We start from the raw sequence: 26,108 nt of genomic DNA, 5'->3' as shown, positions 1-26,108 counted from the left end.
CCCAGCAGTAGGGTGGGGGATGTCTCTCCCTTTGTCTCCAGACAATTCCTCTCTGTACTGGTCCTACTGGAGATTGTCACGACCGTTTATAACTTCGATTTTTTCAGGCTTATGTTTCTCGGATGAAGTCCATGCTTCTGTTTCTTATTAAACTATGGCCGAGCACTTAAAAGTGTATTTTAAATGGCTTCCAGAACACATTGGTATCTGTGGGCTGCACCTTTCCAATCTGTGGTCTGCACATAATGACAACTTAACTGCTTAACAGTTGTCATTGATAATTTTATATGCACAGTAAAGTACACTTCACCTAATGACAAAGAATGCTTAATGCTCTATGTACAATGTTGCTAGTGATTTGTTTAATTTGCCTTCCCTTCGGTGGCTGGGAACACACTTAAGTTTTCACATAAATAAACGCATTCTTGAGAATTTTTCGAAAATTAATCTCATAAACATCCAATTCAGAAAACTATTTAAGCTCCAAATGGCTGCACTAGATCTTTAGAAACAAGTCTTCAACCCACAGGTTGGGATGTACCATCACTAGCCACTCCAATTGAGAAAGCATCAACCACTGCCATAGAGGTTGAGAAACACCTAACATGAAGCAACAATGAGAACTGAACGCTGCCCTGCAGTTGAAGCAAATAGACTTGTTAGCGGTTCTTGAACTCCAATCTATTAACTAAGATGCAACTTAAGTTTCAAGCTTTCAACTGAGAGATCTCCTTCAACTTCCCCTCCCACATCCCCCACTCGATCCCACAAAAGAAAGAAAAACTTTTACCTTGTTTCCTCAGCACATGGTTCATTTCATTTCCATCTCTTCTCAGTTTGCTGAATCGTAACATAATTGGATGGCGTGGCGCCACTTGCTGCAACTGGCAAAACTGCTGGCTGCAAAACAATGTCACCAAACACCCACTTAGAGACCAGACTCAAGCATCCTTGAGAAAGTAAAAAATATTTTCCTACAATCTCTGGGATCATAACGTTTTTTGTTTAAAAATACAATTAAATCCTAAAACTTACTCTGGAAATGCTCCCAAAATAGGGCCAATCAGTTGCAAAGATAGATGAATGGCTCTCACTAATAATTTCATTGCTGGAATGTAGGCCATTGAATGGAAATTATCTCAATCCTCCTCAATCACTCCAAAGTTCCCAACAGTAAATCGGTTCCTCTCTATTAAAAGCAACATGGGTTAACAATTGACTGAGAATCATCCGATCATCATTTTCGTTGAAACTTTTTGGTTATTCTTTCTACTTGCCACTGGAAACAGCAAATCGTCGTCCTTAATTGATATAAGATTTTCATTACTAACCTCATCAAGCCCAACACTTACAGTCAATGGTTGAGGAATATATCCTGCCTTCCTTGTTTCACTTGTTAAACTTTCAATTGTTGTATATATCTCCTCGGACTGATTATGAGACTTATCACCTGCAGTAAATATATGAACATTACTATCCACTTCAATCCAACTACAGCCAGGCGTCTTCTTGAGTCCCATGCCTCTGATATCTGATCTAATCCTAGTAACTTCATTCCGTTTCCCGTAATCTTCATACAAGTTTGCAAGAAGGGTACGGTAACCGATACTAGTAGGATCCAGTTCAAAGATATGATCAGCTACAATTTCTGCCAGTCTTTCATCACCATGAATTTTGCATGATCCGAGCAATGATCCCCATATACGATCATCTGGGCCACAAGGCATTGTCAAAATAATATCATATGCATGGCTAAGATGCCCAGCTCGGCCTAAAAGATCAACCATGCAGGTGTACTGTTCAAGTTGAGGTTCAATTTTGTAATCTTGAACCATACGTTTAAAATATTTCAATCCCTCTTCAACCCTCCCTGCATGACTGCATGCAGACAATAGAGCTGTAAAAGTGGCATGGTTAGGCTTCATTCCTGCTGCTTCCATTCTTTCAAATAAACCAAATGTTTCATCCGCATGGCCATGCATTCCTAACCCCAAAAGAATTGAATTCCATGATACTTCATTTCTTTCAGGCATTTTCTCAAATATAGCCCATGAGCTACTTATGTCTCCACATTTTGCATAAGTAGTTATTAGAGAATTGCTCACAAGAATATTGGACTCAAATTCTTTTCGTAATAGGTAACCATGAACCTCCTTGCACAATATCATGACTGACAACTGAGCACAAACTGACAGAATACTTGCAATTGTCACAGCATTGGGTCTAACTTTTTCAAATTGCATGTCAAGGAACGCCTTTAAAGCTTCATCTGGACACTCATTCTGAGTATATCCAGATATCAAGGCATTCCATGATACCAAATCTCTAGCTGGTAGTCTATAAAAGACTTTTTGAGCTGACTCGATGTCTTTGCATTTAGCATACATATCAACCAAGGCCCCACCAACAAAAACATCTGAATCAAACCCCAATTTTACTACTAGTCCATGGATTTCCACGCCTCTAGTCTTAGCAGTCAAGGAAGAACAGGCTCGTAGAACAGCCAAGATTATGACAGAATCGACAAACCCATATTCTAATATATAGTTATGGAACAGGTTCAATGCCTCATCAGGACGACTACTTTGAGCAAAATTTGAGATGATAGCTCCCCACATGACCATGTTACGATTTAGAGATCTTTGGAAGATTTCAAGACCAGCCTTGCCATCACCGCATTTGAAATACATGTCCATGAGAGCAGTTTCGACTCTAGCATCATTGTTCAATTGAATGCCAAAACAGAATTTATGCATTTGCCTTCCGAATGCTAAATCCAACATCTGTGAGCACAAAACTATAACGGCAACCATTGTGGAAGTATCTGGTGACAACCCAATTGACAACATCTCTAGGAAAACCTCCACTGCGTGTGACAAACACCCATTAGAGACATAACCCGAGATCATCACATTCCATATGACTGGATTCCCTCTGATCGACTCTTCATTAATAATGCTCCTAAAAACATATTCCGCATTCTTCACATCCCCACATTTCATGTACATATCGATTAACCCACTAACCAAGAACTGATCAGTATCTATCTCCCTTTTCACAACAAACCCATGGAGTTCTCTTCCATGAACTAAAGACTGAACTGAAGAGCAGGACGTGAGAGCTGAAAGGCAAGCTACCCGATTCGGCAACACCCAGTGATCATGGATCATTCGACTAAACATTCTCAACGAACCCATGTAATCTCCCGAATGACAGAGGCCAGATATCATTGTATTCCATGAAACCAAATCCCTCTTACACATTTTCTCAAACATCTGAACTCCATCCTCAATTGCTCCGCATTTCCAATAAACACCCAAAAGAGAATTGACATCATAAACATCATCTAAAACTCCTAATTTCAACACATGCCCATGAATCTCCCTAGCCTTGCCTACATCAGAAAGCCCCCCAAAGGCCTTAATCAAACACGGAAAGAATCGAAATTCCTCAACAGGCAAACCAAATTCAAGCATTTTAACATAAATCGTTATTGCATCTTCGCAATTCCCATCCTCCACATACTCCTTAATCAGCTGACCAGCCGACAAAACTTCGTCTAGGGAAGAATCCCTCGAAAGCCCGCGTCCCAAAATTGATGGGTTTTGCAGGAATTGTACTTTAGAACAAAAAGTATGAAACTTGGAGCTTAAAGATACCAGGCAAGGCTTACTTGCACCCCTGAGCTTGTACTGTAACGCCTCGGATGGTCTTAACGGGTTGTGCTGGTGCAGACCATGACCGTAAGTATGAACCGAGTAGAAGTCTAGTGGTCTAGCAACTGCCATTCTCTCTGGTCCCAAGGTCTCAGAAACCTCACCGGAACGGAAGAAACACTTCCACGAGAACGAGGACTCAAACTGAAAATGTTATCCGGCTCGAAACGATGTCGTGCAAAGGGGTGGAATTTGATGTGAACTGTACGTAAATACGGCGTCGTTGTAATTTAGGGCTTAGAATTGGTTATTGAATGACTTAAATACCCTTCGCGGGACAATCTCGCCGCTCTTCCTTCTACCCAAAGCCTACTAAGCTCAAAAAGCTTCTAATCGCCGATAACTCGTCAAAAACTCGCACGATTCCGTAATTGAATGGCAGAAAAAGCGTCCGGTTCGCCGGCGAGCTTCGTCGACCAATCAGTAGTAAGAACTTCTCTTCCTATTTACCCTCCGGTAATCATTTCTTTTTCATTTATGTGATTTTCAATTTCTTGTTGTTTAGGTTCCAGGCGATGTGGTTCTTGACCTCACCAGCATGGTTAACCAGACCATCAAGCTCGGCGGTGGTCTTCGCCAGGTCTCTCTCTCTCTCTCTCTCTCTCTCTCTCTGGTGACTATAAGGACACATATGGCTGTCAATATCTCCATTATATACTTTTTAAAATTAAAAATTAAAAAATTCAGGATTGTGATGCAATAGCTGCGATGAAGGCTGGGACTTTGAAGTTTTCAAAACCAAACAAATATTGGGTCGAAACCTCTCAGAAAAGGGTATGCGTGTTTCCCTCCACATTCACTATTTTAAAAACAAAAATCTTTCATTTGTTTTTCATGTAAGTTGCAATTTTAATTTTGGTGGTTTGTGCAGTATGTGCCTTGTGCGGGGGATTCTGTTCTTGGAATTGTGGCGGACTCTAAAGCAGATGTAAGAGCTTGAATGTGTCCTTATTGCTTTAGGTGATTATTGGTTCATTGGTGCCAGCTTCTTGCTCATGAATTTGTTTTGTTTTTCCTTGTTTGGGTTTAGAATTTTCTGGTGGACATCAAAGGACCTACAATTGCATTTTTGCCCGTGCTTGCTTTCGAAGGAGGAACCAGGAGAAACATACCGAAGTTTGAGGTTTGTATGCGTTTAAATTGCGCCTATATATTTATTGCCATGGTGCTCATATCATTGAAAATGTATACTGGAAACATGAGTATTTGAAGAAAAAACTAAAGCATCGTTATTATTGCTTTCTTGTCCTAAACATCAATGAAACAACTGTCATTATCTCTCTGCAATGAGCCTATGCAGCCTCATCTACTGGACCAGTTATTACTCCCAAGAAAAAAAGTTATTTATATATAAGAGGGAGATTTAGGGAGCTTTTATGAGCTTTAAGTTTGTCTTGATCTTGTTATTGGTGACTGGTTCTAACTTCCTGCAACTTAAATGATCTTCAAAGTCATGTCAAAGAAAATGTGTGAAAATGGTTCTATAAATTATTTGAAAGACAGCCTTTACGACAAATTTTCAGAAAATAGATTTTTTGTTTTGGGGGGTGAGGGTGGGGAAGGAACACGTCTGTATTGAGACGTATTAATTTCATTGTTGTAATTTTGGTCCTTTGCGTGATAGCTATTTATTCTCTTTTAACTTCAAATTTAGTTTTTTTTTTTGGGTGCAATCCTTTACCATGGCTAATCAGTTACTTGACAGGTGGGTACATTGCTTTATGTCCGGGTAGTGAAGGCAAACCCTGGCATGAATCCTGAGTTATCATGCATTGATGGTTGGTTTTCTATCTTTTCTTTTTCATTTTGGGACATGCTTTATATGTCAATTCGTGTGCCTTGTGTTTTAGTTCTTGTAAATGTTGCTTCATTGGATTTCTGTGATTATTTCTTGACTATGATTGAAATTTTTGCGTAATCTCTAGCCAGTGGAAAAGCAGCAGAGTATGGTCCTCTTAAGGATGGCTACATGTTTGAATGTTCAACTGGCCTTTCAAGAATGTGAGATGTAGTTCCCCTTGCTATGATATGTAAGAAGTGCTTAGGGGATAGATACTGCTGTTGTCTAAGCACATGGTCAATGCATAAAACAGAGGGTTTTCTTTCTTCTATTTTAAAATTAACCAGTCATCCGGTTTTCAGGCTGCTGAGCTCACCAAGATGTCCAGTTCTGGTGGCGCTTGGGAAGAATATTTCCTTTGAAACAGCAATTGGTTTAAACGGCCGTGTTTGGGTATACTTCTTAACGGCCTTTTTCAATTTTATTTTTAAAAAAATTATTCTTTCTTAATTGGGTGTAAACAGTTCCTTGTATCTTCGTTGTAGCTAATTTCTTTGCTTTCACCATGAATAGAAAAACCTATTCCAACTAAGATCATTGCTTGCTCAGCTTGATTTCCCTTTATTGGGTCTTGGCTGAACGTAATTCTCAGTGGAGACATTTTCATTGTCGTAGACTTGTTTTCTAAAACTCCTTTTCCATTTGAAACATAATTCCTTCTAATACCAAGTGTTTTAAATTCTTCTTAACTTCCAGGTCAATGCTGGTTCACCATCTACGGTGATCGTTGTTGCTAATGCAATTATGAACTCAGAATCTCTGAGTGGGGTGCAGCAGAGAATTATGGTGGATAAACTTATTCAGAATTTGAAGTTATCAAGTTAGTCCATCACGTTATGATTCAAACTCCTATCTTAATTGTCTGCATGTTTCTGTATCATTTTGTTTTGACTCTGTTATGATATTAAACTAACTTTCTTTTATGCTTTTTGTGTAGCATGACAATTCAAGAAGTGCAAGCATTGTAGCTGTCAAACTCGGCCTGTTACACAGAAGACGTTTTTTCATGAAGGTTAAAGAAGACACTGGAATCCAGTGATCACAATCTCATATGCTAAAATGGTATTTAGGATGAGCCTTCTAAACCAGTAGAGATGTCTAGGAACTATGTCTTAACTCCAAATTTTGTTAATTAGCTTTAGAGCTTAGAAGTATACTGTTTATTTAAGCGGCAGATTTCATCATGTAAATTGAGAATGTGCCTATGTATTTTGAATTCACAAATGCAATTCGACTTGTGCCCCATTATTCAAATGTTACAGCTTACAAAGCTACAATGAAACTCCTGTTTCTTTACACCAGGTTCAATGTGACAACACACTGCTGCCTAGCGATGTACACCATCATGTCCCTGAATTTGGGTCAGAGAACTATACTATAGATGTTGAAACCTGTACTTGGGTTCCACTATAATTTACTGTTTTGACGACAAAGCCACTGTACTGTTTTTGTGTCAGTTTGGCAGAAATTGCGCAAGCAACAATGATATCTTAGTTTAACCCTTTTCTTTCTTAAATGGTTACTTATAGGTAAAACATTTTGAAGCTCGGGTTGCAGCCGATTAACAAGCTTGAAAGCAAGTTATCTACTCCTGCCATAGCTTGATAACGGGTCTATCAGTGGTTGTATACAATCATGTACATATCTCTCTCATCACGTTACTGGCTATGAACCAATACAATCACGTACTGATAGAGACATAAACAGAGTTGTATATTCACAACATTCTGAATCATGTTGCTTATTACTTTGTGCTCAGCTCGTGCACTATCAAGATTCTCAGGGCTTTTGCTGCACTGGTAAGAATTGGAGATGAGAGGAAAATGATCACGGACTGGTTCAGCAATGGATCAATACAGTCCACACACGTGGTCCACCATTTTCTGAATGATGCATTAAATGCAACTGCCACACTCACATGTATGTAAAAGGGTCTCAGTGATTATGGACCTTTGGTAAATTGCTAGTCTCATTGATTGCTGTCTTTGTTGTATTAGGTTCCGAAGGTTCTCACTGTGCCTGTAGCCCACAAGGACAGTGATTCATAATTAAGCTTCCAAAAGTACAAACCCCAGTTTGTGAAGTCTTACTCTCACTCAGACCAAAACTGGATCTTGCATTGCCTTCCTGATTTTCTGTATCTGATCACTCTGTCATTTTCTTATTTTTTAAATTTGATTGCAGTGTTTTCCGCTGACTTATAATGGCTTAGTTGAAACTTGAAAGCTGGTTGATTTTCAGATTATTTTCTGAAAAGTACCAACTTGGTCAAAGAGGTCATCATTTATATAATTATATTGCTTGCATGCATGTGAAACTTTCAATTCAATTGTAAGAAGTCTATTGGAAATGGGGGAAAACAAAAACCCAGTTTCTTGTAACTACAGAGAAATTATTATATGGATCTCTCTATTTTGTACCAGAAAAATATATGATGGTTTAATTATTTTCACTTTCAGTGATTGAGCTCAGATGATCAGAGGCTAGCTACTTCTTCTGGAAAATAGAATAACTAGGAGCTATTAATTATATATCAGCTGGCTTGAAATTCCATGCTGTGATTCTTCACTTATTATATATATATATATATTCTCACTCACATCTATTCATTCAAAGGTCATAGATTCACAGGCCTACTGGCTTGGTATGTTGTAAGTTGCATACATATTGATCCCTTATAAGATCATGCAGCAGACTAACTTGCGCAACTCAAATAGTGAATAACTAGCTTCAGACCCAAACACACAGCCCTACTCTCTCTCTCTCTCTCTCTCTCCACGGGAATTTTGCGGTGAGAAAGAAACAAAATCCAATGATTCAAGTAGTCTCTCAGACTTGAAAAAGAAGCTTGCAATTCACAGATTCATTGGATTATACCTAGAGATTTGTGCAAAAAAGAATAGCCAAACTAGGTGCAAACCAAAAATGTGAAAGTGAAACAAATAAACAGAAGCAAATGTTTCACCAATTCATGCATGCTGCGAATATAACAAAACCAAGATATATAAAGATTTTTTCCCCATCTTTTATCAGTTTTTCTTAAGAACAAAAGTTGTGAAATGAATTTCAATCGATGATATGGAAAGAGACTCTGCATGATAGGATTAATCTGCAACGAACAATAGATGGGGGCATCATCAGCACGTGCTAAAAGACGGTGTGCAATCTTTGACTTCTTTTCAGACCAATGTGTGTCACGTTGGTTTTGTTCCTGTGTCACTGTGTGTATGAACACAATAGCTACCATAGAATTTATGTGCATTGCCTTCATCTTCAGGGTAGGTAACAAAATTATTATACTTTGAATTTTTTTGTAATTATTTGACCCATAATCTTTAGTTTGAAAATGACTTTTTCATTCTGTTTCTGTCATACATGTGTTTGGGCAAAAGCAGATTGCTTGCTCTTTGAAATGGTTTGGGGCCAAAGCAGTTTATTAAAAATCAATTATAAGATGTTAAAGATCAATTAGATATAATCATAATGCCTATTGTATACCTTCTTGTTATTATTGCATTGGGGAAGTTTTTTCTTTTCCTTAATGATGGATGGATATCTTAACCATATCATGTTGGCTACATTAACTTTCTTGTCATTTGTTCATTATGAGAAAGCTTAGAAACTTGATGATGAGATGATGGGCTCCATCAGATTGTCAAACTGAATTATGAGCTTAGCCAACCTAACTTAATTAAGCTGCATATTAAGTTTAATTTCCTGATCATCATGTGCCAAGGGGGCCAAGGTTCTTGTGTGTGTGAGAGAGAGGGGGTGGAGCTGACAATGATGGGATCCATTCCATAATGATATGTAAGCGTTAGGGTAACAGAAACAATGGTCGTCTGCTACAATTAGCTAGCTTTTTTACTGTCCATAGATATATATATCGAAATTAATATCACTCTATTTTGTGTGTGGTCTGTTTCTATTATATAACATTATTTTTGTGTGCAATTAAAGTTGTACGATATATATTACGATTTTTCGACCCAAAAAAAAGAAAGATATATTTTAACACATTACATGACAGCACAGCAGTAGATAGTGCCAAGCAAAGGCATTGCTGATGCCTGCAGATAGTGAAATTAGAGAGCCACCCACACACTCATTATATATCACTCCCTCCCAAGTCCCAACACTAGCTTTTTCTCTATACGTAGTTTCACACCTATATATATTATATATATAAACCACCACAGTATATTAGTATGAGTATTTCATCCACAAAAAAACCACCACATTGAGTAGACTTCCAATTGAAGCCCCAAGTAGCTCTTCCTCTTTTCCTCTCTCTCTCTCTCTCTCTCTCTCTCTCTCTCTCTCAAGAGTCTTGCTTGGTTGGTTGGTTGTGCTTTACTAACAAGAACAAGAATGGCAGGTGGGAATGAGTATAAGAAAGGTCTTTGGACAGTGGAGGAGGACAGAATTCTAATGGATTATATAAGGGTGCATGGAAAAGGGAAGTGGAATCGTGTTAATAAAGTCACAGGTACTTGGCAATTCAGCAGAATGCATTCTTTCTTCTTCTTTTTCTTTTTCTGCAACTGAGTTGTGAATTATTGATGTGGCGTAGGATTGAAGAGGTGTGGCAAAAGCTGCAGGTTAAGGTGGATGAATTATCTGAGCCCAAGTGTGAAGAGAGGTGACTTCTCTGAGGAAGAAGATGACCTTATCATTCGACTCCATAACCTCCTTGGAAACAGGTTCCTCCATTCCCTTCTTCAAAATCAATATCTGCATATAAGATTATCAAAAGATATTGATAGTCTTTTATTAATTCAATGTTAACAGGCTGCAATTTTTTATTTATTTTTTGTTTCAACAAGATATGAATCTTAAAATCAATATCCTTAGCATAAAGCATCTAGTTTTACTTTTCTGCATCATTAACTGCTTCTTCTGTCCTCTTTTCTGCAAAATTTTACCATGCCTGTTGAACCTGTTAAATATTCCATCTTTCTTGGCGTTCCATTGCTTTCAAGCCCCAACAACAAATACTGGGCAGGCAGTTACCACTCTAATTAAATTTCATGCATTATTGCTATGCTATAGTAGCTAGTACATGTACAAAGTTATTAATACTAGACAACTATAGTTGCATTCGTACTGTACCCCTCTAGTTTTTACTGCTGACATTGATGTGTTCATTTACATATTAATTATTTACCATGCAATATTTAACCTACCAAAGTTATTAATACTAGACAACTATAGTTGCATTCGTATTGTACCCCTCTTGTTTTTCCTGCTGACATTGATGTGTGCATTTGCATATTAATTATTTACCATGCAATATTTAACCTACCAAAGAAAAATAAAAAGAAAAAAGCTCTGCTGTAGCAGTCTTAGCTGATATATTATTGATCTCAATTTTGTTACATGTTTTTGCTTAATTAGGTGGTCTTTGATAGCTGGACGTGTTCCTGGGAGAACTGACAACCAAGTCAAGAACCATTGGAACACTCATTTGAGCAAGAAGCTCGGTGTGACTTCGAAGAAGGGTAAGGCGAAAGCCAAGACTTGTTTAGGCTCAGAACAAGTGAAAGGGAGCTTCTGTATGGCTTCAGAGTCAAACTCTGAGCAGCAGCCACAACCCAATTCCAATTCCAATATTGGTGATCATGAAGCTGCATCTGCTGCTGGGTTTGATGATAAATTGATGATGATCAAAGACAACATTGGCTCTAAAAGTGGGGTTGGTTTTTGTGGCATGTGGGAGGCGATGATGAACAACAATAATTATGACAGCTCCTTTTGGTTTTACAATGATGACCTTAATCTATATAGCCCTTATTACTTATTGGACCCTAGTCTAGATGATCACCATTACCCTCTTCAATTTGAATTTGTTTCTGATGGCTTGTAGACTTTTAACATTTTGTATATATTCTCTCTCTATCATCACTGATTAATAATCTAATCTAATCTAATATTTTTGGTTAAATACTTCTCATCTGATATATACTTACCAATTGATATTATGCATTGTACTATGAATGCCTGCTTAATCATATAAAAACCTAATCAAGCACAACTAATCCAGATGATGGAGGCAGTTGGGTTGATTTAAAGTAAGGGGTTAAATCAATTGAATCCATCACCAAGATCTAATCAAAATCTAATTAAGATCTTCAAGGTGCACACACTTTGGCTCACATCAGGACAAGTAGACAAATATAAATGCTAGTCACTGAGGCAGGGTCCAGTAGTGTCCTCTGTTTTGTTAGTATCTTACCTTGCCACCCTTAGTGCTCACCCTTTTGGTAGGTGGTCCTTCCTGCTTCTGGTTCTGGCTGGATAAAATGCATATTACATTAGCTTCCTTCTGGACTCAAATTAAGGCAACATTTCTTTATTCATTTTCCTTTTTGTTTTTACAACTATGTATCTATCTCTTTCATCACATTGATATATTAGTTATGCGATTAGAGGGATAAAAAGATATGATTGTATCCAACCAGTTACATTTAAGGGATTTCAAATTGGTACAGATATTTTGATATTGGTTTATTTTCTTCTTCCCCATTTGATGTGACTCGGAATTTTTGTTCATTTACAAATTTGCTGGTGATCTTGGGAGAGCTAAGATGCAAATCTCGTCTGCTTCTTTAGGCCCCCTTGTCCTTGTGCATGTGCCAATAAATTATTGAACTTCAACACATGCTGGCTGTCTTTTTTCTCTGAGATTTTAGAATCAACCCAATCAAGGTGGGAAGCAGAAAAGGGCAAGTAAAAGATAGGAAATCTGTGATGGCCTATTGGGACCTTTTGCTCTGCATTAACCTGGTAACAATGACCAATGAAGAATTGAGGACAGCAGAAGTCTTTTGAGCTAGAGAGAGAAAGCCCATCAGAGCATGACATGTTTTGTCCCAAAAAAAGAAAGAGGAAGAGCATGACATGTTTTATAGATACAGCATACAGGCATAAAATAAAGGCACCAGGCCTTGGCTCTTATTACCCAAAAATGCAAAAAGGTGATACTGATAGGGGCAAATGGGCTTGCCTTTCAGTTTTTGACCTTTGTCGTGTTTTTTTATATTTTTATTTTTGTCCCAATTGTGCAATTGGGAAACCTCCCCCTCTTAGAAGATAGCTTTTGGATGATTTTGAATTGCTTCGCCCCACTTGTAAATAATTGCTCCTTTTGAATTATGCAAAAGTGCTTTTCTCTGTCTACTTGAAAGTCACTTCCCTTTCAACAACAAAATCATTGGCATAAAGAAAGCTACATCGTTGAGACGTGTTGTGCTTGTGTATACATTTCACTCTATAAAAAGGTTTGTTTGCGAACTTTAATTTGTCCCTCTTCAGCAAAATTATTGACTCTTCTCCATTAATTAGACATCTAACATATGACTTGTGCATCTCTTAATTAACCAAACGTTTGTGGGCTCAACGCAGAGACTCAGTACAAAAAACGAACTGCAGAAGAAGAAAAAAAAAACTTTTGAAAAAAGTAGATGCACAAAAGCAGGAAAGCACTGGTGACCTTTAGCCTTCACAACTCTATTATCGTGATCAAGTGGTCCATGCTAGAAATGATTAACAAATGCAGAGAGGCACCTGCCTTCAAGGCTCAAAGCTGCAAACGATATGTGTAGAAGAGTGTTGTAGGCTTTGTATTCGAATCTATGTACGACCAATTAACTGAACCCTTACGTAGCCAACAAGTCACAACCAACACAGATGCATCATGAACGAAAGACTTTGCTAGCTAAAAGCATTCATCGTGTTAGATCTTATATCATGTGCCTGCGTTTTAGTACTACGCAATCTTTAGAGACGGGAGTTGCGAATGAAAGCATTTTATTTATTCGAAGACGGTTCAACTTTGATGCATAAATTATCTGTCACATTTGGCTGTGAGAAAATTTCTGATGGGTGTAAACTTGTGTTATCTTGTTTGGTTGGTTCTTAATAGATGTATAGTTCGTGGTGTTAGTTTTGAAAAGGAAATGGCTTCTGGTCGGATGTTCAGTGGTCTGACATTTTGAGTCCCCATGATGCAACAAGATGTCCATGTCAATCTTAAAGATATCTCAAGTCCTTCCAAGTATTTTCTCTTTTTATCATTTCTGAGAAAAAAAAAATATAAATGTATGTACTCTCTTCCTTTTTACAAAAATAATTGAGCATTATGAAAGCCTTCCTTCACCTCAAAAACCTATTATCGGAAGAAGGAACCATTTTCAGAAAACGATCTGCACAAGTCATTGACTAAACGTGATCTTCTTTTTCTGGAAAATTGGTAGACTTGGGAACCCTTTTCCGGCCAAACAACATAAGATATTAAACGGACTACGTTTTCTGGCTTTATAATGCATCGTTTAATATGTACTTATTATATCAATTATTATGGCTAACTGTTGATCAACGCATTAACCACGATTTCATATTGTCCGTGACATAAAAATGTGATCGCTTTAACATTACTCGAATCAGTGAACACGAGTAACAAATGTTCCAAGGCGCAACAACATGATGAATATAACTAAGACCAGGGCCCAAAACCTTACATAGCTGGGCCAAGAGTGTTAACCCAATGGGTTCCAAAATGAACTAATGGAATTGGCCCATGTCCCCTGAAGCACCGCAGCACGATAGCAACACATTATCTGCAGCAGCATTCTTTGGCGTCATTCAAGTTCCAGACTTTCTCTTCGAAACACTAATAATAGCGACGCTGCTTTGGGATGAGCAAAAGCCCACCTTCTTAGCTTAGGCTGACCTCATTATTTTTCATCATCTCCTGTAAGTACTTTCATCATCAATATTACAATCAGAAATGGTTAATGAAAGCTTTCATTCAGTTTTTTTTTCTTGTTTGTTTTTCCCTTTCCTCTCTGATTCTCTCTTTTTATTTAACTGTCTCTTCCAATTTTCTCTTTGCTGAGTGATTCAGCTGGAGGAGGAGGAGGTCAGTATGGCCACCACTCAATCCGCAGCTCCCAGTCCTGCAGATGAAAAGCCACAAAACCCAGGTACAATTTCTCTCTTTTTCTCAAATTTTCTTCTTTTAATTGTTGTTTATTTATACAGTACTGCTCCTATAGTTGACGAGGAAGTTCAGGAATTTATGTTCGATACATAACAACTATTTAGTTACCGAATGATTTGCTTGGAGTAGCTTAGTTCCTGGTGCAATTAATTAAATAAAACCAGAAGATTTGTTTGTATGATTACTGTTTAACGGGTTAAATAAATTAATGGGTTATGATAAAAACATAGTTCTTGTAAATTAGCTGCAGTCTAGCTTATGTAAGAATAAAAGAAAGCTATGAATCTTAGCTATGTATATCTAAGCTGTATGTTTAAGATGGTAATCCTGATTTTTAACTTGTGCAACAGGGCTTGCTCAACCTACAATTGAGGGTCAGCAAGATGCTGGGGCTGAGCCCCCTAAACAAACTTCTACACCATCTGTTTTTGTGAACTCTGAACCAATGAGAGAGGAACAAGTACAAAATGCGGTGAAATTCCTTTCACACCCGAAAGTTAGGGGATCTCCAGTCATGTACAGACGGTCTTTTCTTGAGAAGAAGGGCCTCACAAAGGAAGAGATTGATGAAGCATTTCGGCGTGTGCCTGTAAGTGAATTGTTGATTGCTATTCAAGCAAATCGTCGACGTCAATCTTTTTCATGTTTCACATTGTTTGGTTGCAAATTGCAGGACCCATCTTCGAGTGTGCAGGCACCTACTGCAAATCAAGGTAACAAGAAACTGGTATTAAAGTGGGATTTTGGCTTAGAGTTTGTCCATTGTTTGTATAAGTGATAGTTGTATGTGCTTTCTTATGTCAGATGGACAAGTAAAGACATCGTCAAATGTTCAGGCACAAAGTACCACTCAAACTCTGCAGCCTGCAGCTGCTGCTCCAACTAACGCCATTTCCTCTGTGCGTACCTTAACTGGGTATAGATTCCACTGGTCTCAAGCCATTTTTGCTGTAGGATTACTGGCAGTTTCTGGTGCTGGAACAGCTATATTACTTAAGGTAAAATACTCAACTTTTCTACAATGAAGACATATTAATTGTTATCCTCATGTTCTGATGCTAGCTTTCTGAGTTATATTGCTTTTATATGCTTCTTTTCCCAGTTTCACATGGTGTCTGAGTAATTGCACCCGTTAGACTTTGATCACTCAATAGTTATAGCTTGGTTGCTTCTGATAACATGTTCCCTGTTTTAGAAATCTATTATCCCTAGGTTGAAGGCTTGGGTACGCAAGGTTGTATTGGAAGATGAAAATGACATTGAGAAGAAAACCGACCTGAAACCAAGTTTGGCAGAAGAAGCTGCGGCAGCTGCTAAAGCTGCTGCAGCTGCAGCAGCAGATGTGGCAAAAGCAAGCCAGGAGATGCTGAACTCTAAGACCGAAGGTGGGGCTATGGTACTTTATAGCTACTGTGTTAGCCTATTTCTGTTGTCATTCACTTTATTTAGTGATCTTATTATTGTCTTCTTTTTTACTTATACTGATACGTATTACTGTGTTCATGATTTCGAACCATTGTTTATACTTGGGCCAGAGAGGAGATACTTTGTGGAACTCATGAGTTTGTTAGATGTTCAAGTGCAAGAAATGAAGTCAATGAATAATTCCATTCGGAAATTGGAAGGTACTGGAAATATTATACGTGATCAAGCTAGTGCTTGTGATTGATTGTTCTGCCTAAAATACAGTTACATCATCATTTGTTTGCAATCAGGAAAAAGACTGGTTTTTGTTTGTAACTGGTCTCCAATGATTATTTTTATTGATATTCTATCTTTCTGCCTAATAATCAGGAGAAACAAAGGCCTCAAGAACCTCTCTTGTTGATCATGAGGATAATCGCTACAATACCTCAAATTCAAAGGTCAGCCGAAGATAGCCATAAATTTGGAATTCTCATTGATATTTAAAAGGTGTAGATAATATCATATCTGCATTTATTCAAAAGATAGCTTTTTTACTATTGATGTGTTTTACAGCAACAATATGCGAATGGCAAGGCAGAGTATGACGTGCGATCAGGTTATTATTCTCTAATTGCCAACTTTCTATTGTCTAATCTTTCAAATGTTTATTGATTTCTGATTTGTGTTATTACAATTTTCTGTACAGTGCAATCTTCCTCAGCTCCTGCATCTGTGGAACCATCTGCTGCACCTCACCCAAAGTCTTATATGGATGTAAGTCATTTTTATGGTCTTTTCTTAAGTACTGTTTAGTACATGGGTCTATCATTGAGAGCTTCTCTTTGATCATATTAAACCAATCTAATGGTTCAAGGAATGTAGTCCTTTTTTTATGTGCAAATTAAATATTTTGGTACAAAATACTCTGTTAGCTCTCAACTCTCGAGTATAGACTGTCATCCAGTGGCAGTCAGTCAGTGGATGCAAAGAACTAATTTATAGGGATTTCTCAGGGCATGTCATCATTTTAGTTGTATGTAAAATTCATTTCATTCACCATTTTTTTTTTACATTGTACTTAGAGCTTGAAGAGTTCTTATATAATGTGCTCTATACTTCCAGTTGGACCAATTTGTTATTAAGAGATATCTAAGGTTAGAATGGATGAATCATAAAAGATTCAGGAGGTCTAACAGATTATAAGCTGACAAGGTTGAAAATAATCTTTTATGTAGTTTGAATATATCTAACCAGTTGGTGAACTGGAGTATTATAATATGTTCCTTATAATTGCTTTTCATTTGAACTGCAATTTCAGTTTGCGGATTATCCATGCAATAGTTTTAACTCTTTCATTGTTGTGATGTGTGGTCAGGTTTAAGGCTTCGGAAATTTAACACTCATGTGCATTGTTAATTTTATGCCTGCCGATTTAATTTTTATCATAATATTGCAGATCATGGCCATGGTTCAAAGAGGGGAGAAACCTCCTAATGTCAAAGTAAACTCTTTGTAGATTTTCCAATTGAAGTCAGCTTTTTTCTTCTTTATTTTTTCATCACTTAAATGTTAACCCTTTGTCATTCTGGATGCATACGCAGGACATTGATGATTTACCCCCCAACCCTAATCAGCAACTATCAAATCCTCGCTTGGCACCTAGAGCTAAGGTATTGCTTTTGAGAGCTTTTCACCTATTCATATAAACACACACCACCACCCCCGCCCCCTCTTTTCCTTATTTGATTCACTCCAGATTAGTACACATGGTTGGATCATTTAAAAAAGAATTAGATTATAGATTGCTGCATGTCTTTCACAATTTGTATTTTGGACAAACGAAAAGTGGCTTGTTTTTAAAAAATTATCTTCGAATTTACAAGAATTAGTTGTATGCTTTATGAAATTATGGAAATATATTTTTGAAAATTCATGAACTTCAATGAAAATTTTGACCAAGTTAAAAAATTCAATTTTCTTGCTTTGATATCAAATGGAGATGATTGTTACTTTTTGTTTTCTTGGGTAGCCTTGGGAGGTCGGTCAGGCCCAAAACAACTCGAGCCAAGTATTTCAGTCTCAAGTAAGCAGTGAAGGCTTGAATTCCAGCATTCAGGACAATGGGCTCGATTATCAGTCAAACAGTGATGGTACAGTGCCTTGGTGGCAGCGGAAAAATGCTAGAATCACTGAGATAGAAAATGAAGTCAATGCAGGGTCTTTTGGTGCACGAACTAGTGAGCTTCCAGTTCAGCCAGTTCAGCGTACATGGGTTCCTCCCCAGCCACCCCCAGTTGCAATGGCAGCGGCAGCTGAAGCTATTCGACGGCCAAAACCACCAGTGCAGAAAGAACAGCTGGGTAACGATCTCCCTATTGCACATCCATCAGATGTAAGTGATGAATTGCAGAGGATAACAAAAATATCTGAATCTGGAGGTGCATTGGAGCTAAGTAACGGAAGCTCACCGTTGGGATCTCCTGAAATACAAGAGGAAGACAGCTTGTGAGAAATCTGGAGTTCATTGCATTTAAAAGCTTGTTTTAAGGTGCTACCCGTTTATGTACGCCTGTTATACAAGGATGGGTGAGATCAAATCAAAGCAAGACGTTTCCTCGTATATAAAATAATAAGTTGTTCAAGTTGAAGTGGATTTTGTAGAGTTGGACACTTTTGGATGACACTCCTCCCTCTTGCACGAGAAGCGTACATGTGCGCCTTTTCAAAGAGTCTATTTCAGGCTTTAGTGGCGTTACTGTTTCTGATAAATATGTTTATTGATTTTTCTCTTCATGCTTTTTGGGTGGGACTAGCTTTTCATAAAAAATAGCTGTGGTTTAAACTTTCTGTGCCATTCAAACAACAAATTGGTTTGGCACAAATTTCAGTCGTGTGCGCATGAAATAGCACTATATGAAATTTGGTAACCTTTATTCAAACCCTATCCACACAAACAATAAGATTGTAGCTCAAGTGGTTATAGTAAATATCAGATACATCTGTGGTTATAGTAAATATCTCTGTATCCGAGACTCTTTGTGGTTATAGTAAATATCTTTGTATCCGAGACTCTTTGTTCAAATTCCTCCTCTCTCAATATTATATATAAATAAAATAAAATAAACCCTATCCACATTGCAACAATGACAAACGCTTAATCAGTCGTCTTATGTAATTTGCATTGGTAGTTGCTATTAGGATCTTCTATCTCAATTGAAGCCTCCCTTTTCTCCCCAATCTGAATATTTATAATCATCTTTGTCTTTAAGCTGAATATTTATAACCATGTTTGTCATTAAAACAAATAAAATGATTATTATAAAAAAAAAATATAAGGGTGGGTCTTCAATTGGTAGGATTCAGGAAGCACTTTCTGACACGTTTAACTTCTGGTGACGAAGGATCTACTTGAACCTCAATGCATTAGATACCTTAAGTCAAACTAAGCAGAAAATGAAAAAAAAAAAAAAAATTGGGGTCAAATCAGCATCTGCGCACCCCTTTGGACTGGCCCTACTTCAAAGATGAGAACTTGCTTGTCACGGGGACTGTTTTGTTATCCACACCTAATCATTCAATTATGTTTCGTCATGTGGAATTCTTATCACTTGTGGTTAAACGTAATTAATTAGAAATAGTAAAATAATGATATCCACGACATGCAAACTTTTCTCCTACTTCAAATCTATATTCCATCCCTCTCAATCCAAAAATCATAATTTTGTTTTTTCAACCGGCGGCATAAATTGTTAAAATCTTCCAAGTTTTGCACATGATTTGTTTGACCCCAGAACCAATAATGTTATGGTATATCTTCCTTTGAGCAAACAGAGGATCATCATGTGTGGATAGAGTGACAAAATCAGAAATAGATGAAAGTAGGGCAAGTGCTTGAAAATATTTTATATGCTAATTCATATACTTTGCACTTGTACAATCATTGGTACACCGAAAATAAAATTACCAAAATTGTTTGTATTTATAATAATTCTGAAATCAGAAACGCCCAACAACAATGCCATATAATTCCAAGCTTACCACAATGGCAAACCCAAAAACAGAAACATTTTATAAGCTTTCTTTTTTAGGGACAATACAATTCATGCAAATACAAGGCATCAATTATTCTTTGAAAGGAAATTTTTGGATGGATTATGAGGGAATATCATCAAATGGTATAAACAGCATACTCTCCCAAGTCCCTGTCCTATTTCATATAAAATGCTGAGCATTGAAACGGTGTCGTATGAGCCTTTGATGGAAGTAAATCTGACCTAAAAGCATCAAATTTTCCCACGAAAAAGGTAGATTACATAACAGTCCACCAGAAGAAGTTGATTCCGTTCTCGGCTTCTCGTCCTATCCTACAGTTTCGTCCTTATTATCTCAGTCCACACCTCACTTCCCATGTTTGATTATTTATACTAAAAATGTTTAAAACAAAATAATTTAAAAGGAAAGAAGAAACCCAATTAACTATTACCAGAAACCCATCATTATTTTACTATAAAGGTATGCAATTTTCACGACCACAGAAAAATTGGCTCAAAGGGTTCTCGTGGTTTTGTTCATTTGTTTGAAATTTATCTTCTTCTCTCTCAAAGTTTATTGCTTTTTGTTGATTTGAATCAAAAAGCTGAGTTGGGATGGCTCTCAATTTATTGTCTCCAGCTGAAATCAAAGCCATCTCTTTCTTGGATTCCACCAAGTCCACCCACCTCCCCAAGCTTCCAGGTTCCAGTTACTGTCTTCTCTTGCTTTCAATTTTCTGTTTGGTTCCTGAGATAACGCAGGAAAACTGACAAAATGGAGACATTTTTTTTTAGCTTTCCAAAGTGCATGCTGACATTACGGTTCAATTTGGTCACCATGATTCTATGGTTTCTGTGTTTGTAAAATGATGAGGTCCATGTGCTTTATTGTATAGCTGAAAGTTCATTAAAAACATGAAGTGCCTATATGTGCTTTTGTCTTAAATTTTACTTGTATGCAGCTCTGAATTTTAATGGTAGACTTGTTGATATAATTTTATGGTTATGTAAATTTACAGTCTTGGTAATCTTAATAAAATTTTGTTCTTAAACGTAGGTGGGTTTGCTTTGAGGAGGAAAGATTGCAAAACAGTAGTTGGGAGAATTCAATGCTCAGCAGCAGCACAGACACCTCCTCCAGCTTGGCCGGGACGTGCCGTTCCGGAGACAAGCCGCAGAACTTGGGATGGCCCAAAGCCTATTTCGATTGTTGGATCTACTGGTTCCATTGGAACCCAGGTGTGGAAATATTTTTTTTTTCTTTTAAATTGTTTATGGGAGATTAAAGATATAAATATAATTTTAAGACCTGTATGGAGTTCTTCTTGGAAAAGAGCAAACTAAATTGATAGAAGGTTTGAAGCTCAAATATAGAAATAACATGATTTGCTACCATACTGATGTGGGAGTGCATCTTACTGTATAAGCAGCCCATGAATCAGAAAGTTTGTTAGAGACTAATTTTTATGTAAATCTGGAGATAATGGTCTTACAAAACTCAGAAATCTAGTTTTGATGGTTTTATTATCTCTTCCTTGTAGATGGAAGAGGGCCTGGAATTTGCCCTGCCCTGGCTCTCTCTCTCTAGTTTTAAAAAAAAATCTTTTCAGTGGGGAAAAAGCTATTCTTTTTCTTAGTGAAACAAATTCTGGGCATCGTATCAGTTGCTTATAGTCAAAATCTGTTGTTTCTACAGACACTGGACATAGTGGCAGAGAACCCAGATAAATTCAGAATTGTAGCGCTAGCAGCTGGTTCAAATGTAGCTCTTCTTGTGGATCAGGTAATCAATCCATCAGATAATATTTCCTAGTACTTAGAAGGATTATTTATTCCAACTTACAAATGAACATTGGATTTTGAGTAGAAAAACCTGACTGGCTCACTCCACCAACTCAACCTGATAATCATCCATTATAGCTACCAACCCTAGTGATCTGGGGTTTGGGATTGATATTTCTTATATACCTTGGGGTTGAGAATCCATTTTTTTGCTTTGGACAGGTGAAGAGATTCAAGCCCCAACTTGTTGCAGTTAGAAATGAATCATTAGTTAATGAGCTTAATGAGGCCTTGGCTGATTTAGAAGAAAAGCCTGAGATTATTCCTGGCGAGCAAGGAGTTATTGAGGTGGGCTAGCATCTAATTGCCCTCTGTTGATGAATTTTATTTTCCTCATCTATAAGAAATTGCTCATATTTTTCTCTTCTCAGGTTGCCCGCCACCCAGATGCAGTCACAGTAGTTACTGGAATAGTAGGTTGTGCAGGATTGAAGGTAATTGCTTTGTCATTGAAGTTATAAATGTCATATAAATTTTGAAATACATAATATAGGAACTGGACGACAAGGGAAGGTTGATGGACAGCAGAGTTGGCTAATACCTTTTAATGAGTGATGATTTATAATGAAATTCAACGAAATATTTTCACAAGAAAAAAACAGTTTTGGACTTATAAATTAACATAAATTAGCAGCCTGAATTTTCTCCTGTTATCTTCTTAATCGTAGCCTACAGTGGCTGCAATTGAAGCAGGGAAAGACATAGCATTAGCCAATAAAGAGACCCTGATTGCTGGAGGTCCTTTTGTTCTTCCTCTTGCTCACAAGCATAACGTGAAAATTCTTCCTGCTGATTCAGAACATTCTGCAATTTTTCAGGTATGCAACGTCTTCATACTTATAGGTTAAGTTATTCAAGAATTTATGTACTGATTCAAATGTCTGTTACACTAGTTGCGTTTTGTTGGTGTTCTAAAGCATTATTAAATTACATGCTGCACCTTAGCTTAATGTATTATGTTATATTTGTGAATCTTATACCTTAGTGAAGCTTAATGAATTCTCCTTTCTTCAGTGTATCCAAGGCTTGCCAGAGGGTGCACTTCGGCGTATCATATTGACAGCGTCTGGTGGGTCTTTCAGGTAAATCATAATATATGTGTTCGAGTTCAATTCTATGCATTATTTACTTGTATTGTAACATCTTACTGAGCTAACTCTCAGGATATAGGTTTAGTTATCAATGAGCACCTGATTGGGCTCAATCTATTTTGTACATGGCCAAATTAGGGATTGTTGTATTTCTCTGTTTTTGGATACATAATGAGGATTTTGACGATTGCTCACTCTTGTAATGACAGGGATTGGCCCGTTGAGAAATTGAAAGAAGTTAAAGTTGCTGATGCTCTGAAGCATCCTAACTGGAATATGGGAAAGAAGATAACTGTTGATTCTGCTACTCTTTTCAATAAGGTTTTTTTTATCATTTCTAATCTGTTTTCATGTTGAAAGCGTTCATATTGGAAGCACCATTCACTATTCCAATCTATGTGCTATTTGAATTTTGAGTTTCTAGCGGTTAGAAATTAAGTTCTTTGCACTTTTTGACAGGGTCTAGAAGTCATTGAAGCCCATTACTTGTTTGGAGCTGAATATGATAACATTGAGATTGTGATTCATCCGCAATCTATTATACATTCAATGATTGAAACACAGGTTCAACTACTCAACATTTATCTGTAGTTTTGGCCTGCTACTTTTGTGTTTTAAATGTTTCTGTAGTTTGTAAAAACACTGCACGCTCATATTTTTTGGGATTCGTAATATGTTCTTTTCAGGATTCATCTGTTCTGGCACAATTGGGGTGGCCTGATATGCGCTTGCCAATTCTCTACACCATGTCATGGCCAGAGAGAATCTATTGCTCTGAAGTAACATGGCCTCGTCTTGATCTGTGCAAGTAATGAACCTTTTCCTTATTTCATCTTCATGGGTGTTCAGCTTGGGTCGTTTCTTCTTCTTTTTCTTTTGAGTCTTTTAAATGTTCCTTTTCCTGATAACTAAGTTCATGTTATATGAATAAGCACATTTCTGACTCTAAAGCTGGATGACATTGTCAAATATTGTTGGAACTTCTAATGATTTAATGTCTCTGTATATTTCTATCGTGAATGCTGAATGTTTAGCTAAGTTTACTAGGTACCAATTATGTTGCTGAGATCTACTACAATCATAACACTGCCTTCTTCGAGAAACTTTAACATTGACTAGAAATTAATATTGATGCAGGCTTGGTTCACTAACCTTTAAAGCTCCCGACAATGTGAAATACCCATCCATGGATCTTGCTTATGCTGCTGGACGGGCTGGTGGCACCATGACAGGAGTTCTTAGTGCAGCAAATGAAAAAGCTGTGGAGTTGTTTATCAGTGAAAAGTATGTGCTGTTTATTCATCTTCCATTGATATAAAATTTGAACGTCCAAACTTTAACTGGCTGAGGAGCTAAATTGCAAATCTTCGCTAGTATGCATTTTCTTGTCATACAAAATCTTCCGCTAATATAAAAGTTTGCCTCTTCTGCAGAATCAGTTATCTTGATATTTTCAAGATTGTTGAGCTAACATGTGCTAAGCACCGGGCAGAACTAGTAGCCTCACCTTCCCTCGATGAAATTATACATTACGATTTATGGGCACGAGATTATGCAGCTACTTTGCAGAGCTCTTCAAGTTCAATAGCTGCTTTTGCATGAGAAGTTAGCCTGTGCTTGTCGGCCAAGATACCGGTGCTATGAATGGACTGTCGGCCAGTGTGTTGAATCTCCCAAGGTGCCCCTGGCTTGGGGTGGGAGGCGGGGGAGTGAACTGAAATGTGTTCCCCCCTTACATTGGTTTGTATATGCATGAATACAATGGTCAACTATGAAAGTCCTATTGTGGACGGTAATTTTCAATGAGAGAAACAAGATATCTAATGAAAATCAGATTTGTTGTGAAATTGTAGAAAGTGTTTGATTCTCTGTTCTCAGTCCTTGTTAGAATGACTGCCAGTGCCACCCCAAGGTGCATTGTATACAGACTGCAACAAAGCGGCCATTTTTATCCACTTAATGCCATTTAACATCTGTTTAGCGGGTACAAGAGGAGAGGGATGGAGAGAAATGAAACGGGGATAGTGAAGTTTTATTCAATAGGGAGAGGGGGTCAGTGACATTTGGTAGGGAAGAGAGGAGGAGGATGACAATGAAATGAAGATAGGGAAGTTTTACTCGGTAGAGAGAGGGGGCAGCGACACCGCCGGGTAAGGAAGCTTCTCTTTTTAATCTTGGAACCACAATGTGAACCAACCACGCTCCAAGGCCAGTCATAAAAAGGTCCAAGGTTGGGCTTGGGTTGGAAATTTGACAAACTCAAGCTAACAAGCCCAACCAGAAAGTTCAAAAGCTTTATATAGCCATTGGCCAACGTCGTTACGCCAACCGCTATACAGACTAGCTTGGTTCACACCGTGAGAGGCCAACAAAATGACGACCGAAGAATGAGAAAGTTCCCTGTGGTTGACAACCTTGTTCAATGGCTCACCTTTTTTTCTAGAACACCCTCTCTCTCCTTTTTTTCTAGAACACCCTCTCTCTCTCTCTCTCTCTCCAGTCTTCATTTATCGTTTTCAATTGAAGTTGAAATTTCCAATAATGCCGGCAGCCGTTGCCGTCTCCACTTCGTTTTTCTCGTACATATGATTGCCATAAAATCGTCATCAATTATGCATCTGCTGCGTAGTTAAAGAATAGTTATTTCTGCACGTAAACCATTTCATTTCTTTCAACAACAAAAAAAAACCAATTCCATTTTACAAGAAAGAGAATACAGACCCTAAGATATTAAGATAACTTCTAAACTTGTGTAAATTGTGTAATCCATCAAACAATCCCCACAAAACACGGGCGTTTTGCCAAAGAAAAAAAGAACTTTGTCCTATTGTCTCCATCAAACCTCCAACCAACAACCCTATTAGTTACTCTAGTCGCTATGATGCAAGTGATTATTTCACTTTTTTGGACAGTGCTCGTGAAGTGGGCGATATATATCTCATATTCCATTAAGACGGTGGATGCCTAGCTAGCCACAATTATTTCTATTTTTCTATATTCATGCAAAGCCAACTCCATAATGTAAATATGGGGTGGCAATGTCCTCACATTATTGATTGTACTGTTTTTCTTCATAATTCTACAGCATACATACGTACATGCATACGTATATAATACTAATATAATACGCGGACATACGATATAACTTTTAGTATAAGCGATAGTCTCTAAACTAGAGAG

At 37.6% G+C, this 26,108-nt stretch overlaps 5 protein-coding genes across 7 annotated transcripts; 4 read left to right on the top strand and 1 right to left on the bottom strand.

The window, feature by feature from the left end:
- Window positions 1-237: 237 nt before the first annotated feature.
- On the bottom strand, window positions 238-3,920 carry LOC110766961 (putative pentatricopeptide repeat-containing protein At3g01580). The gene is made up of 3 exons (XM_021970384.2): window positions 1,036-3,920; window positions 791-900; window positions 238-635 (listed from the first exon to the last, which is right to left on the bottom strand). The coding sequence occupies exon 1, from the start codon at window positions 3,786-3,788 to the stop codon at window positions 1,227-1,229; it is 2,562 nt and encodes an 853-aa protein (XP_021826076.1). The 5' UTR covers window positions 3,789-3,920; the 3' UTR covers window positions 238-635; window positions 791-900; window positions 1,036-1,226.
- Window positions 3,921-3,984: 64 nt separating this feature from the next.
- Window positions 3,985-6,852, top strand: LOC110766955 (uncharacterized). 2 transcript variants are annotated; one of them, XM_021970375.2, is made up of 10 exons: window positions 3,985-4,142; window positions 4,222-4,296; window positions 4,404-4,490; window positions 4,588-4,644; window positions 4,747-4,839; window positions 5,422-5,494; window positions 5,642-5,717; window positions 5,859-5,949; window positions 6,253-6,376; window positions 6,494-6,852. In XM_021970375.2, exons 1-10 carry the CDS (start codon window positions 4,092-4,094, stop codon window positions 6,496-6,498), a joined length of 732 nt encoding a protein of 243 aa, XP_021826067.1. In that variant the 5' UTR covers window positions 3,985-4,091; the 3' UTR covers window positions 6,499-6,852. The 2 variants fall into 2 exon arrangements, with proteins under 2 accessions (XP_021826067.1, XP_088109385.1); XM_088253259.1 differs by having other exon boundaries at window positions 6,253-6,389.
- A 2,807-nt stretch (window positions 6,853-9,659) lies between these two features.
- On the top strand, window positions 9,660-11,500 carry LOC110766956 (transcription factor TT2-like). 2 transcript variants are annotated; one of them, XM_021970377.2, is made up of 4 exons: window positions 9,661-9,824; window positions 9,935-10,045; window positions 10,130-10,259; window positions 10,954-11,500. In XM_021970377.2, the coding sequence occupies exons 2-4, from the start codon at window positions 9,988-9,990 to the stop codon at window positions 11,420-11,422; spliced, it is 657 nt and encodes a 218-aa protein (XP_021826069.1). In that variant the 5' UTR covers window positions 9,661-9,824; window positions 9,935-9,987; the 3' UTR covers window positions 11,423-11,500. The 2 variants fall into 2 exon arrangements, with proteins under 2 accessions (XP_021826068.1, XP_021826069.1); XM_021970376.2 differs by having other exon boundaries at window positions 9,660-10,045.
- A 2,650-nt stretch (window positions 11,501-14,150) lies between these two features.
- PEX14 (peroxin 14) lies at window positions 14,151-18,903 on the top strand. Its single transcript, XM_021956632.2, has 13 exons — window positions 14,151-14,310; window positions 14,462-14,540; window positions 14,908-15,146; window positions 15,231-15,270; window positions 15,362-15,555; window positions 15,753-15,942; window positions 16,093-16,182; window positions 16,352-16,422; window positions 16,538-16,580; window positions 16,671-16,738; window positions 17,421-17,465; window positions 17,566-17,634; window positions 17,994-18,903. Exons 2-13 carry the CDS (start codon window positions 14,483-14,485, stop codon window positions 18,471-18,473), a joined length of 1,587 nt encoding a protein of 528 aa, XP_021812324.2. The 5' UTR covers window positions 14,151-14,310; window positions 14,462-14,482; the 3' UTR covers window positions 18,474-18,903.
- Window positions 18,904-20,375: 1,472 nt separating this feature from the next.
- DXR (1-deoxy-D-xylulose 5-phosphate reductoisomerase) lies at window positions 20,376-24,775 on the top strand. Its single transcript, XM_021970315.2, has 12 exons — window positions 20,376-20,698; window positions 21,053-21,234; window positions 21,692-21,778; window positions 22,000-22,125; window positions 22,209-22,271; window positions 22,506-22,655; window positions 22,852-22,919; window positions 23,138-23,249; window positions 23,388-23,492; window positions 23,615-23,736; window positions 24,066-24,212; window positions 24,362-24,775. Exons 1-12 carry the CDS (start codon window positions 20,611-20,613, stop codon window positions 24,528-24,530), a joined length of 1,419 nt encoding a protein of 472 aa, XP_021826007.1. The 5' UTR covers window positions 20,376-20,610; the 3' UTR covers window positions 24,531-24,775.
- The last annotated feature ends 1,333 nt before the right edge of the window (window positions 24,776-26,108 follow it).

This window comes from Prunus avium, chromosome 5 (genome assembly GCF_965620075.1).
Source record: "Prunus avium chromosome 5, drPruAviu1.hap1.1, whole genome shotgun sequence".
In the NCBI taxonomy this organism is placed as follows: domain Eukaryota; kingdom Viridiplantae; phylum Streptophyta; class Magnoliopsida; order Rosales; family Rosaceae; genus Prunus; species Prunus avium.
Note: the sequence above shows the minus strand (reverse complement) of the source record. Positions and strands in the feature narration are given on the sequence as shown.